General features: G+C 42.3%; 1 protein-coding gene across 6 annotated transcripts in view; it reads right to left on the minus strand.

The window, feature by feature from the left end:
* Positions 1–294: 294 nt before the first annotated feature.
* LOC131105461 (CUB and sushi domain-containing protein 3-like) overlaps positions 295–18425 on the minus strand; it is a 255318-nt gene continuing 237187 nt past the window's right edge. For all 6 annotated transcript variants that reach the window (XM_058053597.1, XM_058053598.1, XM_058053599.1 and 3 more), the window contains 7 exons: positions 11603–11782; positions 10517–10582; positions 9939–10097; positions 9130–9242; positions 8200–8287; positions 4964–5105; positions 295–3348 (listed from right to left, as the gene is read on the minus strand). In XM_058053597.1, coding sequence (XP_057909580.1) covers positions 3189–3348; positions 4964–5105; positions 8200–8287; positions 9130–9242; positions 9939–10097; positions 10517–10582; positions 11603–11782 — 908 coding nt within the window. In that variant the 3' untranslated portion in view covers positions 295–3188. The remainder of the gene's footprint in view (positions 3349–4963; positions 5106–8199; positions 8288–9129; positions 9243–9938; positions 10098–10516; positions 10583–11602; positions 11783–18425) is intronic.

Consider the following 18425-nt stretch of genomic DNA (forward strand, 5'->3'; position numbering starts at 1 on the left):
CAATCAGTTAACAAGAATTATCGGTTACAATATGTTGTTGCAGAAAACTGGATGCGGCCGGTCCCTCGGACGGCGATAATATCTGTGCTGAACCGAGCAGCGGTCAGCAAATGGAAAAGTCATAAAAAAAAAAAGAAGTGCGGCAGAGCGAAGCAGCTGACTGAATAATAAAACATTTAGTTCACTCTCGGCGCTTACATTGCAATAAGTGCTGCACGGCGGATAAGGTCATTGATGAGACTAAATTGGGAAAAGAAAACAGTGACACTGGCGTTGATTTCATATTTTATATATAAATTAAGGATTTATACATTGCTGATACAGAAAAAAATATACAAAACATTTTGTAATCTTACATGACATTTACATGTGCATTTTACACAACATTTTCAATAACTTACAAATGCTTTATTTGAATAAAAAATATATCTCTTTACAAAAGTTCTGTATTATTTACATTTTCATATATAACATGTTATAACACGTTTGAAGGTTATAGCACAACTGAAATCAACTCGCCCGCTGCTGTTTTGCTCCGGATGCATCTTTTAAATCCTCATACATAAGAAATACGCGCTTGGCAAAATATATTACATATTGATAACACAAGACATCTTCACCAAAGAACTCCATCAAGTATCAAAACTGTATAAATGCACAAAATGTAATAGCAATGACAGGGGTACAAAGAAACCGGGGGGGGGATTACCTCTGAGCCAACATGCACAGGTACGAAACTATGAGCATTGAACACCACTTCCTTTTTCTGCCACTGTATACGTACAGTACGTCTTCTAAAGCGGTCAGTGTTAAGCCTCCATGAAGAACGTCTGCCCATCGAGTATTAAAGGCACTGCTATGATGGTGAAAAGATCAAAGAAAAAGAGAGATGATCATGTTTGTGCGATTCTTCTTCATATTAAATGTACATTAGTTGGCAACAGATAATGACTCGTGTCAACAAAACAGACCCAGGCCTTGGATCCCTCAAGTAATTACTTGCTGTTAGGCTCGGACTAATTAGCTATGTAAAGCGTGCCGAGTGGGGCGGGTCATGAGAAATCAAAACATCCAATAGAACTGCAGGACTTGTGTGTTGCTTGCAAACGTGTAATGTTATGTAGAACCGGGGCATGGGGGACACGGGAGGTTCCAAAGAAGTTGGACAAGACAGTCCCTGCCATGGCCGCACGTGGCCAGTAGGTGGCAGTGAGATTCGGCTGCGTCCAGTGAGCGTGCACCGTAAGGCACAGCTTGCCCCGAAAAACACACACTGCTCACTTCATGGGGTTGAACACTTTCACAGCACAGTGGCGATGTGGAGGTACAGGCCCCCCTCCCTACATGGTCCCTCGATCCGTGGCGGGCCCCATAATGCGTAAAGGATGTGCATCGCATCGAGCACCGAGTCAGCCCGAGGCAGGAGAGGACAAAAAAAGCAGATGAATCCGACACGGCGTTCATTGCCAGAATGACGGAACGAGCAATCACCTGCTCAACTGGTGTAATGGTACAGCTGCTGCCTTTGTTGCACTATTAATAATTTACTGAGCAATGTAATTCCCATTCAGTCATTTTCTACCGCTTATCCTCACAAGGGTTGCAGGGGGTGCTGGAGCCTATCCCAGCTGTCTTCGGGCGGGGTACACCCTGGACTGGTGGCCAGCCAATCACAGGGCACATATAGACAAACAACCATTCACACTCACATTCATACCTATGGACAATTTGGAGTCGCCAATTAACCTAGCATGTTTTTGGAATGTGGGAGGAAACCGGAGTACCCGGAGAAAACCCACGCATGCACGGGGAGAACATGCAAACTCCATATGGAGATGGCCGAGGGTGGATTGAACTCGGGTCTCCCGCTAACCACTCGACCACCGTGCAGCCCGCATGTATTCATATTACTCCAAAACATGCATCTAAATAAACTCAGGTTCAAGTTTAATAACAAAAAAAAGCTTTTAATGGGTTAGTTCGGCCCTAAAGATATGGCGACTGATGGGATTTTTCCGTAGGACCCGGACTTCCTGGTGGCACCCCTGTTCGTGGTCGTGATTTTGGATTAAATTCTGCTAAGAGCACCAAGTCGTCCAGGGGCAGCCTTGTTGGGGTAAGTCCGAGACACAACAAAACCAGACCAGAAGCTTAACTCCGCTGACATGTGGACATCTTTGCCCTTTGGATTCAGGATTAAATCCTAAAACCTGGTCCTCATTGCTGCACACAAGCCCAAACATGACAGTCAATAAAGTGAGATCATTATGCACAGAGCCTCGGCTTTGAGATAACTTGGGACACAAAGACGCTGATGTAATAATCCAGATGAGAATAGCGAAGGTAAATTAGTTAGGAGACAAACAGCCCCGTGTGACCAATGCCCTCCATAGGACAGAATGAAGCGACTCGACTTTGGGGGCTCGTTGTCAACACAAACGCTTACATTTAAAGCGTGAAAAACAAAGTACCAACACACAACCCGATAGTAAAAGTTTATGCCAACTATAGCTCTCACGACGGAACACAGCACAGTAAAAATAAAAGCTTTCCCATTGGAATTGGACAAATTGTACTGAACCTCAGTAATTACATCCCAGGCCGTATAATTTGTCAGTAGGAGGCAGCGACCAATTAAAGAGGTGCAATTGGCCGTGCGTATTGAAAAGACTTGAGTGTTTCCAAAGAAAAGGAAGCTTCTTTTTTCACCTCCATTTGGAAAATCAGGAAAAGATGACATCGATCACCTCAGCACCGAGGTGAGAAGAGAAGAAGAAGATGGGTGGAAGAGACTCATAAACACACACACTCACAAAGGCTCTTGACGTGGAGTAGAAAATACAATTTTCTCATTTGGCATTACTGACATAATTCCCCTTAAGAACATAAAATCTATGAAACCAACACTCACAGAGTGCAGCAGCCTCTTTTTCCTTCTCGGCCAACCTACGGGAAGACCTATGAGAAGACGAGGCACCTCTTCACCGCATGTTCCCGTCCTTTACCTTGTGTGTTTACACAAATGGCGAGGGCCCTCGGCGTGCTTGAAAGTGTGCTTTGCTTTGTTTCGCTTTCCGTTTCTCTTTCCGTTTGGCGGCAGCGCAAACTGGCAAAAGTATAAACATGTCAATATATATTCATGTTAGGCAAACAAAGAAAACGGGTCTCTCCCTCAAACGCTGCAGGCGTCAAACCATGGTGCAGATGGTGTTGAGGTTGGGGTCAAAGCGGACGACTTTCCCCTCGGCAGCCTTTGTGTTGGTGTTGTACATGGGATTCTCAAACGTTGCCTGTCCGTTGTTATTCTCGTGCACGGAACATCCCGTGTATTGCGCCTTGTCTGTTTTCCTGCGGATGAAAAGGAGGTTGCAAATGAGTTGAAAAAAAAACGTCCCAATTATCCTCCCTCCTTCCGAACCAATAAACATGTTTCCATTAGCTCGCCGTGGACAGCTGCTGGAGGTACAAGAGGCTGGCTGGTAATTACTGTTGGAAATAGCCGAGCACCTTTCGCTGCTAACCAACGTAATGAGGGCGAAAGGAATAAGAAGACGTGATCCATCTTCTCGTAAATGCTCGTCATCAACATTTTAAGACCAGCTAAAAAAATTGCCAGAATTTATCATTTGCACTTTTGCAAAAATTAAAGTTCAAAATCTTGGCAAAAATGTGAATTTAGTGTGATTTCCTGTCAGGAAGTTTTTATTTCTAACTCAACAAAGCTTGTCTTTAAGATGGTACACGTAATGTCATTGTATGGTCACATCACCTCGTGCTTCGGTACGGGACAAAAAACAAAAAAAATTCAAAATAAAAAAAAAAACAACAAAAAAAACCAAACTGTATTATTGAAAGCAGGAAGTGAACAAATGTCACAGTTACTGATTGAAAAAGTACCAGATAGAGGGGTAGGATTTAATAAGTTTTGCTTCTTCCTACTCCTTTTGGACATGATTGACATTTTGGACACTGATTATGGGATGCACTCAGTTGTAGTCAGGAAGTTTTTATTTCTAACTCAACAAAGCTTGTCTTTAAGAACATGGACAGTTACTATGGTACACGTAATGTCATTGTATGGTCACATCACCTCGTGCTTCGGTACGGGACAAAAAACAAAAAAAAACCAAACTGTATTATTGAAAGCAGGAAGTGAACAAATGTCACAGTTACTGATTGAAAAAGTACCAGATAGAGGGGTAGGATTTAATAAGTTTTGCTTCTTCCTACTCCTTTTGGACATGATTGACATTTTGGACACTGATTATGGGATGCACTCAATTGTAATCTGATGCATGTTCAAATGAAATAAAACCATTACCATTACCATTACCATTACCAGATTACCGAGCTGCATAAACACGGCCTCTCGCATCGCATCGTGCCATTCCTGCTGAGGTTGGACACAGTAAGTCGGTCATTTTAACATTTCTTAAAGGACCCTGAATGTTACGGAACAAAAAAGCCAAGCGGTCGGCCCAAGGAAACTCCACTGGCCCTGAGACGGAGGAGCTGAGTGGCTGCCCCGATGAAGGTTGTTATTGTTACTGAATGCAGTCCAATAACCATTAAATGGTCTTGTTCAGAGAAGGGTTTTAAGAAAAAAAAACATATTTAAAGGTCTACTTTGAACCTTTTAAATCCAACACTAAAAAAAAAAAAAAAAAGTAAATTCTCGGGATTTTTTAACTGGTTTAAAAATCGTACTGTCTCAAGTGTAGAGCATTTTTACACCACATACTGCATTTCAAAGCTTGACCGCTCGACTGGGGCTTGGATGGTAACAAGTTGACTAAAGTTGCATCATTCGTTTGGAAAAGCGCTGCGTAGGAAAGCACGCCGTGGAAGTGAAACACAGTTTACATCCTGGCTCTTTTTCTTAGACAAGAACATGAAGAAATACTTTGACGTGGAAAATATGAAAAGTGAGTTGCGGACGCAGCTGGATGGAAGACATACATACCTCTGTTTATACACATAAAAACCCAGCCCGGCCAAGATGAGGGCGAAGAAAGGCACGAGGATTGCAACAGCAACGGAGCTGCTGTTGGTGGAGGTGTTGGTTTCAGGCTCAGTGAGCGTGATGTTCTCTCTCACACTCAAACCTGAAAACAAATCAAATTAAGCAATTAAAAAACAAAACATTGTAATAATAAGACACCATACTGAATGCTATATGCCTAAGAAGTATTAGGGTCAGGCTAAAAATACTACACACTGAAATACTACAATAAAAGGTCAAACTGAGGCCAGATTGACTGTTGACGCTAGCACTTTCGTAGCCAAACAATTTTGGGGGTTTTACACCACACATCTACGGTGCATTCAAGTGCTGCCAATCAGTGCAAAAAGTGCAAAATCCAAACACTTGATAAAAAATATCTGTGAAGCAAAAATGTAGCAATGAAGAATTTTATCATGTACCATGTATCACCCATTTAACCCACTTAGTGAATGAATGTTGTCTGAAGAAAAAAGGCTTATTATTGAAAAAAAAATAATCCGCTAATATAGATAGATAGACTCCCTTTATTGTCATTGCACAAAAACACAGTAGTGAAATTGCCAACGAAATGTCGTTGCCTGGCTCCCATATAACAACAGACACAAAAGAAGATAAGTAAAAACAAATAATAATAATAATAATAATAATAATGTGGAGAATAAATAGATAGAATAGACACCAAATATGAACAACATAATGTAAAGTGCAGCGTGAACAGTAAATTGCCCAAATAATTTAAATAATTAAAATAAATGTAGGGAAACATCACAAAGTTTCACAAAGAATGAAACAGTCAACACCATCGTCGGTATGACCACTTCAATGCGACTATGTAAAAGTCTGTGTCTGTTTTCAAGGGGACCTATTTAGCTTTTTCCACTTTTCTGATATAAATGTGGTTAGAATGTTGTATTATCGTGTTAAACGATGCCAAAGTTTGCACATTTGGAAAGACGTTTGGGATGGCTCTGGAATAGGTGCAGACTCTGGAAGATCTACAAAGCTTTCTGTGTGCCTTATTGTGAGGATCTGGTCTCTAGGAGTCTACATCTCAACACAAAAGACCAAAAATGAGCTAAAGAAGTCCCCTTTAAAGTAAGATACACTACAATCCCCAAAATATAGTACTACTTCATTTTGTTTACAGCACGGCTGTGATACTCTGTTAGTCATGGATGGTGGATTAATGGCAACACAGTATCAAGAAAGTGATGGAGACATGATGGAAGCCAAACCAAAAAACATATACATCCAATCTGACGGCGATGATGACAGGCGGGAAACGCGGCCGCCAGCAGATAAAGATGAGATGTGTAATGAGCACGCTGATAATGATCGCTGTGACCGTGATAATCGTGTTGAAGACAATCATGAGCTGATGACAACAGCGAGTGCAAAAAGAAATGAAGGACAATGACACGGCTAATGTCCTTTCAGCCCACGGACTGTTCAGGAAGGGGGGGGGGGGGGGTCCGACAATAAAACATATTAGAATATGAAATGGATGATCAGGTTTGAGATGTGTTTTATACACCCATCAGACACTTCATTAAGGCCACCTGCGCGAGCTAATCACATCTAATATGGAAGTTATGGCAACGAAGTCTGCCTCAAAGGTTTGGATTGATCTAGACGGAGGTGTTATTTTATTTTGGAGGTGAGCCCCTTCCAAGTATTGTCATTAAATAAAAGTAACTGTAAACTTGGACAATGAAAGCTGGATGTTTGGTGCAGCTCTTTTTTGGCTTCAATTAGATGCAGGTGAGCCGCGCGGTGGAAGAGCGGTTTGCATGTTGGCCACACAGTCATGAGATCAGGAATGAACTGAAATATTATCACATAAAGAACATTCAACTATAGCTAGTATCTTTAATAGTAGCAGAGTATTTGAATCACACTCTTGTCGTGTTATGAGCAAAGAGGGGTGGCGTTCAAGGACACAAAGTAATTTAAGTTAATTTCATGTTTCGAGCGTTTCTGAACATGATTACAAATGCTGATGACAATACGAATAACACTTTTTTTTTGGTCTTTCTGTTTATGTAGACAGGCTGCACGGCGGTCGAGTGGTTAGCGCGTAGACCTCACAGCTAGGAGACCTGGGTTCAATTCCACCCTCGGCCATCTCTGTGTGGAGTTTGCATGTTTCTCCGGGTACTCCGGTTTCCTCCCACATTCCAAAAACATGCTAGGTTAATTAGCCACTCCAAATTGTCCATAGGTATGAATGTGAGTGTGAATGGTTGTTTGTCTATATGTGCCCTGTGATTGGCTGGCCACCAGTCCAGGGTGTACCCCGCCTCTCGCCCGAAGACAGCTGGGATAGGCTCCAGCACCCCGGCGACACTTGTGAAAATGAATGAATAAAAATACATACACTGCATATATAGTAGCTACAGTACTACAGTAAGAGTATTGTGCCACATCAACCACACAATACAATACCAATGTATAATGCAGAATATTAACCAACTACTATGCAAGCTCAAAAGACTCAGTAAGTGGTATGAATGTGAGTGTGAATGGTTGTTTGTCTATATGTGCCCTGTGATTGGCTGGCCACCAGTCCAGGGTGTACCCCGCCTCTCGCCCGAAGACAGCTGGGATAGGCTCCAGCACCCCCACGACCCGAGGGGTGATGAAATGAATGAATGTTTATGTAGACCACAGATACACGCGTAAAGTCGTGATATTCGGTATGTCCGTGAATGCACCTTGAGAATAAGGACGCGCTGTTCCCAAGAGAACGAACTAAAGACGTGTTTGTGAGTTGGTGTTGGATCCGTTCACGTCAGAATAAAGTTAGAAAAGGCTGTGAGACTTTGCGTCTCATAACGCGTCTCCGTCATCATAAAGAGGTGTGGCTTGCTACAGTGTTACGTTTAAACGTAATTAATGAAAAAAATGTCGCAGTCGTTTTGACATCTCTACTTATTTGAGAAAATATGAATAGGAATAGATCTAAAATTGTGAGTGTGTATTTTCAGCTTAATAATGTCCCACTGCAGGACAAAATGTCAACATGGCACATTTACTTTGATGACCGTGGAGGGAAAATCGGATTCCATCTCCCGTATTTTCACCATTGTGCCGCACGGATTGAAAGTGCCATGCTGATGTGAATCTGCAAAATGGAATGGCGGCTTTGCAGCACACGGATGGGAACGCTCTGGTGTGTTTGGAAAGACACATACCAAGCCTCTGTAGTCCAAAGCGTCCGTAGTCTTTACCCTGTATAAAGCCTTGTAACACGTAGCTCCCGCCCTCGGGCTCGGCTGAAACCTGGCAGGGGAAAAAAAAAAGCAGAACCAAAGAAGGTGTGTTTTGTTTCAACTGCACGTGTAAAATTGTGATTTTTCTTGGCAGCTCCGGCAACGTTCTATCTGCTGCACACAACACATCAAACACTAAACATCCTGTATTTAGTTCAACAGTCAACGCATCCTTTCATGATGCATTCAAAATGACACCTTGTTTTTTGGTGCTAGAGGCTAAGCAGCAGGCTATAAATAGAATGCAGTGTGCAGTCCCTCAGTACAAAACAACTGAAGCGTTTTGAAAGATTTTTTTTTTAAAGACAACTTCAGCCAGCGAGGTTCATGAGGATTTTGCGTCCGTTCTTTTGGTGACTGACTGAGCTGATTTAGCAATTTGTCAGTGGGGGAACACTGCGATGCAACTGATGCGCCGCCAGTGTAAATATATGCAAACAAAAAATCGACAATGTGCCAGGAAATGATTCCCTCCTTTGTGGTCATTCTTCCTGCACATGCAGCTGGAAGTTGGATTAGAAAACACATTTATCTCGGAGAAAATATTGGATTTTGTTTGATTTTCCTGGAAAAGCCGATGTTTGGCAACAGTGAAAATCCAGCCTTTAGTCCAAAATAATCTCCTGCCAGATGGAAAAAAAGTACGATTCGGAATATAATATTGTAGTAAACATTAATTTTGGACACAATTTGACTGCAGATTTAAGCCACCACTGTAGAGAATGGACTATTTGTGGTACAAAGGTGCACTGCTCAAGGGCACTTCAGCTCTGTGTTGATATATGAGTGTGAGCTCCGAGTTATTTTTAGAATTGGAGCGGTTAGCTTCTCCTAATTCCTGTGTGTGCTTACAAATCCATCCATTGACCAGGTCTCCTCGGTAATCCTGCTCAAGGAACTGTGGGACAGAACTCTCATGTGGTAGAGTAGAAGCGTCAGCCTCGCCTCCTGGTGTTTGTACACTCCTGCAGAATAACAGACAAGAGGAGGACAATTGAACCGATGAGGCGATGCCGTTTTGGTGCCATGAAGGTAGTATTCCTCAAAAGTCACATTTTTAGATGATAGGACGGAACCAGAGTACTTAAAGAACATGCAAACTCCACCCGCTAATAAGTGATCATATAACGAGAAATGGAAGACAAATGCTTAAGGCCAATGGCGGCACGGAAACGTTTCAGATGTTCCGCTGTAATAATTCAGAGCCACGATCAAGAAGCACGGAGTTGTGAGGACATCTGAGCTTTGACGGATAAAAACAAAATCCCATCATCCTTGAGTCCAAATGGAAATTCCCCCCGAGGCGTTCCTCAGGGCCGCCTGCCAACACAACGGCCAACCTGAAAGCCCTAATACCCTTGGCCGGGGAAGCATTTGCATGCCTCCATGAGCAAGGCATGACAATGGAAGTAAAAAAAAAAAAGAAACCCGTGGAGGGAGGAGACGGCTGAACACTCGAGCGGGCAGTTTTTCAGTCATTCCGGGCAGACTGATACATCCGTCTTTAAAGCCAATAAGTAATTTCCGCTCTCATGCATGAGATCATTTGCTGATTGATTGATTGACACCGTGCGCCCCCAAATAAATGGAAATGACACACGGAGGTGCTGATGGGAGGAGAGGGGAGGAAGTCGGCGACCGATGATTTATAGATGGCTCACCAGAGAGCAGAAACTCCATGCTGCTGTCGTTTAAAGTTACATTCACTTTCCCCGTCGTGGCGTTAAAGCTTACGACTGTCATCGTCATCGGCTGCTTCTGTCCCTTGTAATCATAGGAGCCTTTCCACAGGAAGTCGGGAGCGAATACATCCTCTGGAACTTGAGAAGAAGACATAAAAACGTTACATATGAACGCTGAATAAATAGAATTGCATCAACGTAGGAAAATGTTGCTATTGGCGTTCGCCGGCTCTGTCCAGTATTACAGTAACATCATAAAGCAATCATTTTAAGCCCAGCTTAAAGATGCTGATTAGATATGCAGTTGAGGCAACATTTCAAAAAAACTGATAAGAGTCTATTTGTTTTGTATGCTCGGGCTATCTTGATGGAGGATTATCTAAAAACCCCAGGGGGATGGGCCCCGAGTAATAACTGATTCTTTGTAGGACTATTTGATGGCTGTTAATTAACAGGTAATACAAGGTCATATCCTTTGTCGACTTCTGGACGACGACATATCGTACCTAAACGAGGACTATTGAAACACATGGAAATGGAGCGTCGCTTTGACTCACCGTGTATTTTAGGGCTCGGAGTCCCCGGGATGAGTTTGATAGTTTTTTCCTGTGATTTGGATCCAGCTGCAAAAAGAACGTAAATATGTAGTAAATATGTCACGATGATGGAGAGAAAAATTAGCACTTTTTCCAGACGTTTTCCAGACTGACTTGGTGGTGACACAAATATTTAGGAAGGCATTTTCGCTAATACTGATACATATATAATTATTACATAATACATTCATGGATTCATTCATTTTCTACCGCATTTAGAAGAACGTATTTAGTGCAATCCAAAAAATAATGTTATTATGGGATGCATCTTTTCAAAGTTGTAATGTTGTAATGAGACCATCATTTTTTTTTTCAAGCAAATATTGATTCTTAACATTCATTCATTTGTAAGTTGGTGAATTGTTCAACTGACAACCCTAATGAAAAAACAACATTTCAAGAAATGCTGCAAATGTTTCACAGACAGTATGAATTGCCTGATGACATATTCATTCATTCATTTTCTACCGCTTATCCTCACGAGTGGTGCTGGAGCCTATCCCAGCTGTCTTCGGGCGAGAGGTGGGGTACACCCTGGAATGGTGGCCAGCCAATCACAGGGCACATATAGACAAACAACCATTCACACTCACATTTGGAGACAATTTGGAGTCGCCAATTAACCTAGCATGTTTTTGGAATGTGGGAGGAAACCGGAGGAAATGCACGGGGAGAACGTGCAAACTCCACACAGAGATGGCCGAGGGTGGAATTGAACCTGAGTCTCTTAGCTGTGAGGTCTGCACGCTAACCACTGGACCACTGTGCAGCCCCTACATAATACATACTAATACATATTAAAGTGCATAAATACCATATGGTAAACTTCCAATCAACACCTTTATTCCAAATTTTGTAGATTCTCCATGTGCGTGGTGTAAAAATACCACCATTTACCAGGGTCTCCAATTACCAAATTTTACCATTGCAGCAGCTGTGGTTAACATTTGACTGTATGGACTGATTGAAAGATACAACATCACCACCCAACTGCAAGTACACGGACTACAACCTTCCCGCCCGTGCACGTGTCAGCAGTACACTAACCTCTACACACGGGCACCTTGCCGGTCCAACTGCCGTCCGAGCGGCAGAAGCGGTGCTCCGATCCCCCGGAAAGGAAGTAACCTGGCTGACAGGTGTACACGAGGGTGTAACCGTAGGAGGGCAGGTCCAGACCCACCACGTCAGAGTTGGCCGGGCTGCGTGGTTGCTTGCACGAGTGAGCTGGCGAGCGAGCAGAGGGCAAACACATTAGTGCACGCACACAAACGCTCAGACATGCATGCAAATGCAACACGGCACACACATAAACGGCCGATAATTGGACTCTCAATGGGCGAAAGAGGGGGATACTTGGGGGAGGGTTATGTAAAACTTGCCATAAAGAGACACACAAACATTTTACTACTTCATTTATGCCGAGGGAGCTGTTAAGCATATTGCATATTGATCATTTATCATGATTAATTTATTTCATGGGAAAAAAAAACAAGTGTGTAGCTCAGAGGTAGGGAACCTATGGCTCGGGAGCCAGGTAGGGCTCTTTTGATGACTGTATCTGGCTCTCAAGCATTTCTTACCACAATAAAAATGTATGTTTGCTAACATTTTAAAGTAAACATCACAGAAATCACTGTTAAAAATATTAAAAATCAACAACTTTCTTATGTATTTTAATCCGTCCATCCATTTTCTAATGCAATACGGCCGACCATATCTATCTTTCCTGATGATATTTTCCAGGTCAAACACCAAAACTCGATTATTTTTGGGTAATGCGGTAGTCTACCTCGATCATTAAGATGTAAATGTAAACTTTCCTCCTTTAGTCAAATAGTCACCTAGCTAAAGCTGCAGAACCAAGCCTTCTGGCAAAGATGGCCAAAAGAATGAAATATACTGAGTACGGTGCAAAACCATGCAGCAGCAGAAGTTGCATTAATGGCAGCAAGTATTTGATTTATTGTTGGACACTGCGCTGCTCACGAAAGTGTGCTGGTCACACCCCCTTGGCGTGGGGTAGTGTGCCTGGTCTACGTAATTAGAGCCCATTATATCTAAAACTGTTGGTCTTACATAAAAATGCACACATTTTATTGCATTCAATGTTTAAAAAAATGTATATGGCTCTCACAGATACACATTTTAAAATATCTGGCCTTCATGGCTCTCGAAGCCAAAAAGGTTCCCGACCCCTGGTGTAGCTTATCAGAATGAATGTCAATGAATCTCAGATTAAAAGTCCTTTGCTCTGTTGGACGATGACATGATTGAGTTTTCCCCCGATACTTATAACTGACCACGGGTATGACGCATTTTAGTCATTATATATTTAAAGGAGACCTATTGTGCTTTTTCCATTTTTCTGACCTATAAATGTTGTTACAATGTTGTATCCTCGTGTTCAACGATGCCAAAGCGTCAGATGATGAGGTTTGCACATTTGGAAGTGAGCCCAGACAGACGTATTGGATGGCGGTGCATGCTAGGTTTTACAGCGTTCTAACAGCGAGTTCTACTGACTACTCAACGCCATCCTGACTTCCTTATGTGGGCTGCAGACGTCGGCACTCTACGTATCCGGAAGTGCTCAGGAACGCTTGGGAGTGGGTGCACTAAATAAATGAAACAGACTGTTTGAAATCCATGGTAAAGTGCAGAAAGTGGTGCAGAATCTGGAAGGTCTAGAAAGCTTTCTGTGCGGCTGCTCTATAGCTATAAGAATTGCGTGATTAAAAACATAAAGATGAATAAATATTATTAATAAACATGAGTTATTAGGTACAAAGTGTTATGGCATTCAGTGGAATAACTTGATATTAAAATGAATACAGATTTAAGATTATTTCACACAAATCAGGTGATATTTATGATTAAAAAATAACAATAATAAAAAAAACAACAGCATATGCATAAGCGTCTGCTCGGACATCAACAAGTAGTCAGCAGCAGTTCAACTCCAATGGAAGAAACAGTCACGCGCTGACGCTGTGAACACCAAGGTAGGTTGCATTGCAAGGTTTACCCACAGCACTTCCAAGGCCTTTTCCCACTGCCGCTTCCATATTACTTCTCATAGACAGCAGCCATGCCATTCTGCAGTCTGATTGGCTTCTGCTTTGGTGAGACAGCTTTTATCCAAAGAAGAGATCTCACACCCGTCCTGAATGCTAATGAATGCTAGAGGGGTCAGGGATTCTGTGCACTGTTACACAAAGATCTGGGAGGAGAAAAGGATGTTATCCTTCCAGGTTAGCCTGGGAAAATATTTTAATAAAGTAGAACCACCAACATGATAAAAGTAAGGAGTCTTTGCGTTTCCGTAATTATGTAATGATTGTATTTACTGTAATATTTTTGTTACTGTATTTACGTATATAATGCATCATGTTGTTCTTGGATGTACCACTCATGCTGTGTACTCCTGTTTAATACAAGATTTTATTGCTGAAATTTCAGACTTTCCAGCAAACGTTTTGCCTCATTATGATGAAATTTTAAATCCGTTGAATATATATGTGTGTGCTGTCACTCAGATCATCTGGTGAATCATTTTGAACGTTGACGAGTTTAATATGTGCAGGTTCCAAGGCGGTGAGGCAAATGAAGATATTAGTTTCATGATTTTAGTGCTGACATCATGAATTGTCCTGATTGCTAAGCGTTAAATTGGCAGGTGTGCCATTTTATTCCAATAGTCGGGTTAAAGGCAGCGGGCGTTTTACAATGACATCTGCACCACATTCATTATTTCAGTCCATCTCAATGCTTCATCACACCCCCGACGCAGATGTGAGGTCATAAATACTAAAGAGTTTCCGACCAGCCCTGTCTTGATGTGGCGGTTGAATGTGATATGAGGAAATCCAACGAGGTATCGGTACGGCTTGGTATCACTTCAAGGAAGCAGAAAGATGTTAAGATGAAAGTCTGGAGAGCCAACAAATAAATAATGAAGCAACCCCCCCCCCCTTTCCCTGGCTGTCTGAGCACAAGTCTGTGTAACCCATTTAGAATGACAAACTGTCAGCACATGTCCGGGGTGCTTGTAGGGTTTGTAGACCATGACCAGTGAAGACACTTACAAGGCACATGTCAAATCTCTCATCAAGAGCCAAGTTCATCTTCTCAGCCGATGTGACTCTTGAGGTTACACGTGGCCTCAAAAGACACTTGCTCTTGTTTTTCCTGTGACCTGCTGCCAGTATGTAACGCCCGCTGTTTGATGTCTAGATAGAGATGGAGTGCATCGTTTCGGGATATGGACGGAGAGAAAGACAGACGGCGGAAGATGGAGATCACCTTGGTCCGACAATATCCTCAAGCTGCAGAGCTGTTGTGTATTGAACTCCTCGATCTGCAACATTTAGAAGTGCTAATAGACTGTAGAAAATAAGAATACAAGTTTTTTTGTAGCTGAAGGTCAAACCGCACATGTAATAGACCCGAACTTTGAATGCAGCACAACATCAGAGCTCTTGATGAATTGCAGCCTCCAGCGGCAACCCGGTTACGTGAAACAAAGGCGGTTTTGTCGATACCACTTTGGCTCAATATGCATAGTTTCCACATTTCATGTTGAACTGGACATCGCGGTATCGTTTCTACACGTTTGCCTGAGGCTCAGAGCTAAACTCGTTTCAAATACACTCGTCAACCATAACAAAAACACAAGAAAAGTACAAATGGCGGTCGACATGTGAAAGCAACCCATCTTCAAGGTGCTCATCCTCTCTTCTACCAACTGGCTTCACATTTTGGACTATTACACTTTTGTTTAAAAATGTTCTCATTTCTATCTTTTTGTATTAAGCCTACGGGCAGTTTTTTTCCACCAAACTGTGTTGCAGTATTATCAATGAGTACAAAAACACAACCTGTGGCTTGAGTATTAAAATAATGTCCATCCACACCAGTGGTATTCTAAATAAATGTCTGTCCCCATAAAAACAGGTTCCCTGGCTGTCATATTCAATCAGACGCCTGAAAAAAAAAACATAACATTTTTCTGTAATGGATTCAGGGACCCATGGCCTTTAGCCTACTACGTAATATAATGACGTGAATGCACCTCGTTGGGAATATTATTGGCGAATTGGCACTCACCCCCCCCCCCCCCCCCCATCCAACGCCGGACCATGGCTTACGCCGCAAGTGGCTGCAGGAAGCCTGGCTGGCTGCTGCTAGTATCGGCTATTTTCCCTCGTGGACCTGGTCTTGGGTCTATGTGTGTGAATGTTTTTTTTAACAGTCCCACACTGTGCACCTTCTTTTAAGAGCCTAGTTTGGAGTTTTTTCCCCTCCACTCTCCTAGTGTTGTCCCCCTTCTTCCCCCCCTTCATCACTCAATCATCCCGTCCTGTCACCCCTTGTCTCACTGCATACTATGTTGTATGTATGGATGGATGATTGCATTATGTCGCTCGTACTTCTGTATAAGTGACAAGAATAAAGGGCTTACATCATAAGGAGGAAGGTGTTGTGAGTGTGTAGAGTGAGGAAGAGAAGTGTTGGAACTGAGCCCCGCTGTCGCCGTTAAGGTTGGCAATACGACTTAAAGAGAGTGACAGCGTCTGTGCGACTCTATCAGAGCGCTGCAGTACTTTTTGCAAAACGCACATCGAATGGAGGACTTTGACAAGTGTCTGCCAGGTAAAGTCAACAACTTCATTTTACCTTTTAAATGCTGCTTGCATTAACCGGCGATGGGTGCACGTACGGGTGAGTCGCGGCAGCGGGGGATCTGTCATTTCCCGCTACTTTGAGGCATTGACTGAGGATTGGAGTGAACTCTGTGCAGCCCTTGCTAGGAATGCTTGACAAAGGGAGCGCTATAAATCGCAGAAAGCTCGTCACTTTATCGGCCAATTTCAGTTAAAAAAACATGCAATGAACGCCATTCAAAGCCGATAACGAAACCTGATCGGCGTGTTGTCACAACACCCATATTGAGCCAACATGGAACGCACTTGGTCCCGTATTGCTGCAAGAATCAACACTGTAACGGTTTTAGTTGGCCAGCCTGACACAGGCTACGCCAATCCATGCCGGTTTGTTTAATCACTCCCTCGCCAAACCTCCAGTATTGGTGTTTAGAGCCCAGCGGAAGTGGATAATACGTCCATCGGGTGCATACTAACTTCTTTCAAGTGTCTATTGTCCTCCAAACAATATTTGTGTTTTGTTGTTCCATGAACATTAAAGTACTTATTGGCCTGGGGCCAAGGGTCTAATGGAGGCCAAGAGAACTCATCATAAATAAACTGAAGAATGTACATTGATTGGGATCGGGATCAGCAGCATCAAACCCCGACTGAAGCATCTCTACAGTTAGCCTCACTTTTAAATTCATTTTTTTCATGAAAACAGCAGACTTTTTACTCAAAGAGAAATTGTATTCATGTTTGTATTATGTTTATTCATATTTATGAACATGTGAAATAAAATATGGCGCTCCGGTAACACAGAGTTCTATACTTTAAAGCAGGGGTCGGGAACCTTTTTGGCTAAGAGAGCCATGAAGGCCAGATATTTTAAAATGTGTATCTGTGAGAGCCATATACATTTTTTTAAACATTGAATGCAATAAAATGTGTGCATTTTTATGCAAGACCAACAGTTTTAGATATAATGGGCTCTAATTACGTAGACCAGGCACACTACCCCACGCCAATGGGGTGTGGCCAGCACACTTTTGTCCAATAATAAATCAAATACTTGCTGCCATTAATGCAACTTCTGCTGCTGCATGGTTTTGCACCGTACTCAGTATATTTCATTCTTTTGGCCATCTTTGTCAGAAGGCTTGGTTCTGCAGCTTTAGCTAGGTGACTATTTGACTAAAGGAGGAAAGTTTACATTTACATCTCAATGACCGAGATAGACTACCGCATTACCCAAAAATAATCGAGTTTTGGTGTTTGACCTGGAAAATATCATCAGGAAAGATAGATATGGTCAGCCGTATTGCAGTAGAAAATAGATGGACGGATTAAAATGCATAAGAAAGTTGTTGATTTTTAATATTTTTAACAGTGATTTCTGTGATGTTTACTTTAAAATGTTAGCAAACATACATTTTTATTGTGGTAAATGCTTGAGAGCCAGATACAGTCATCAAAAGAGCCCTACCTGGCTCCCGAGCCATAGGTTCCCTACCTCTGCTTTAAAGCATCAAACTTGTTAAAGTATATATATATTTTTAAAAAACTCCATTGATCCAGTCTATTGTATTTATACATTCCATACTCCATTCCGACGCTAACAATGACAGGACGAGGGCAGAGAAAAATCAATACATTTTCCAAGTCACTACAGGTGATGGATGAAAGCCAGGGCGGAGCTCCTGCTGGGCTGCAGTTTCAGCAGATAAAGACAAACCTGGCAAAGAATGCGTACGCCTCAACACGGGACGCCAGGAAATGGAAGTGCTTCAGAATGACTGGAATTTTACTTGCTGAAATTACAGTTTTACAGCACTAAATGATAGTATGTACTCTGTATGTATGTACTGTAGTATTTACTCTCAATCATCCAGTGTGTTGATTACTACTGTAATGATCTCAGACTTCTTTAGTCAGAAAAAAGGTGGTCTTCTTTGGTCAGAAAAAGCCCAAATTCTTGCTTTGAAATCAGCAGGACTCCAGCAGGTCCTCATGAAAGGTTCAGTGGTCCTGTGTTTGTTTTAGTTCCATGTCCAGCAGAGATGATGCAATGTTGTCAATGACGGACACCAACTCCAAGTTAATAGCACCTGTTGTTATCGAGATATTTTAGACTTTTTAATGCCCCATTCCGATTAGATGAGCGTTTTTCCGATGATCTTCCGAATGGCAGCAAGTGGTACGAATTGGTTTCAAGTCCAACC

This window comes from Doryrhamphus excisus, chromosome 17 (genome assembly GCF_030265055.1).
Source record: "Doryrhamphus excisus isolate RoL2022-K1 chromosome 17, RoL_Dexc_1.0, whole genome shotgun sequence".
NCBI classification, from domain to species: domain Eukaryota; kingdom Metazoa; phylum Chordata; class Actinopteri; order Syngnathiformes; family Syngnathidae; genus Doryrhamphus; species Doryrhamphus excisus.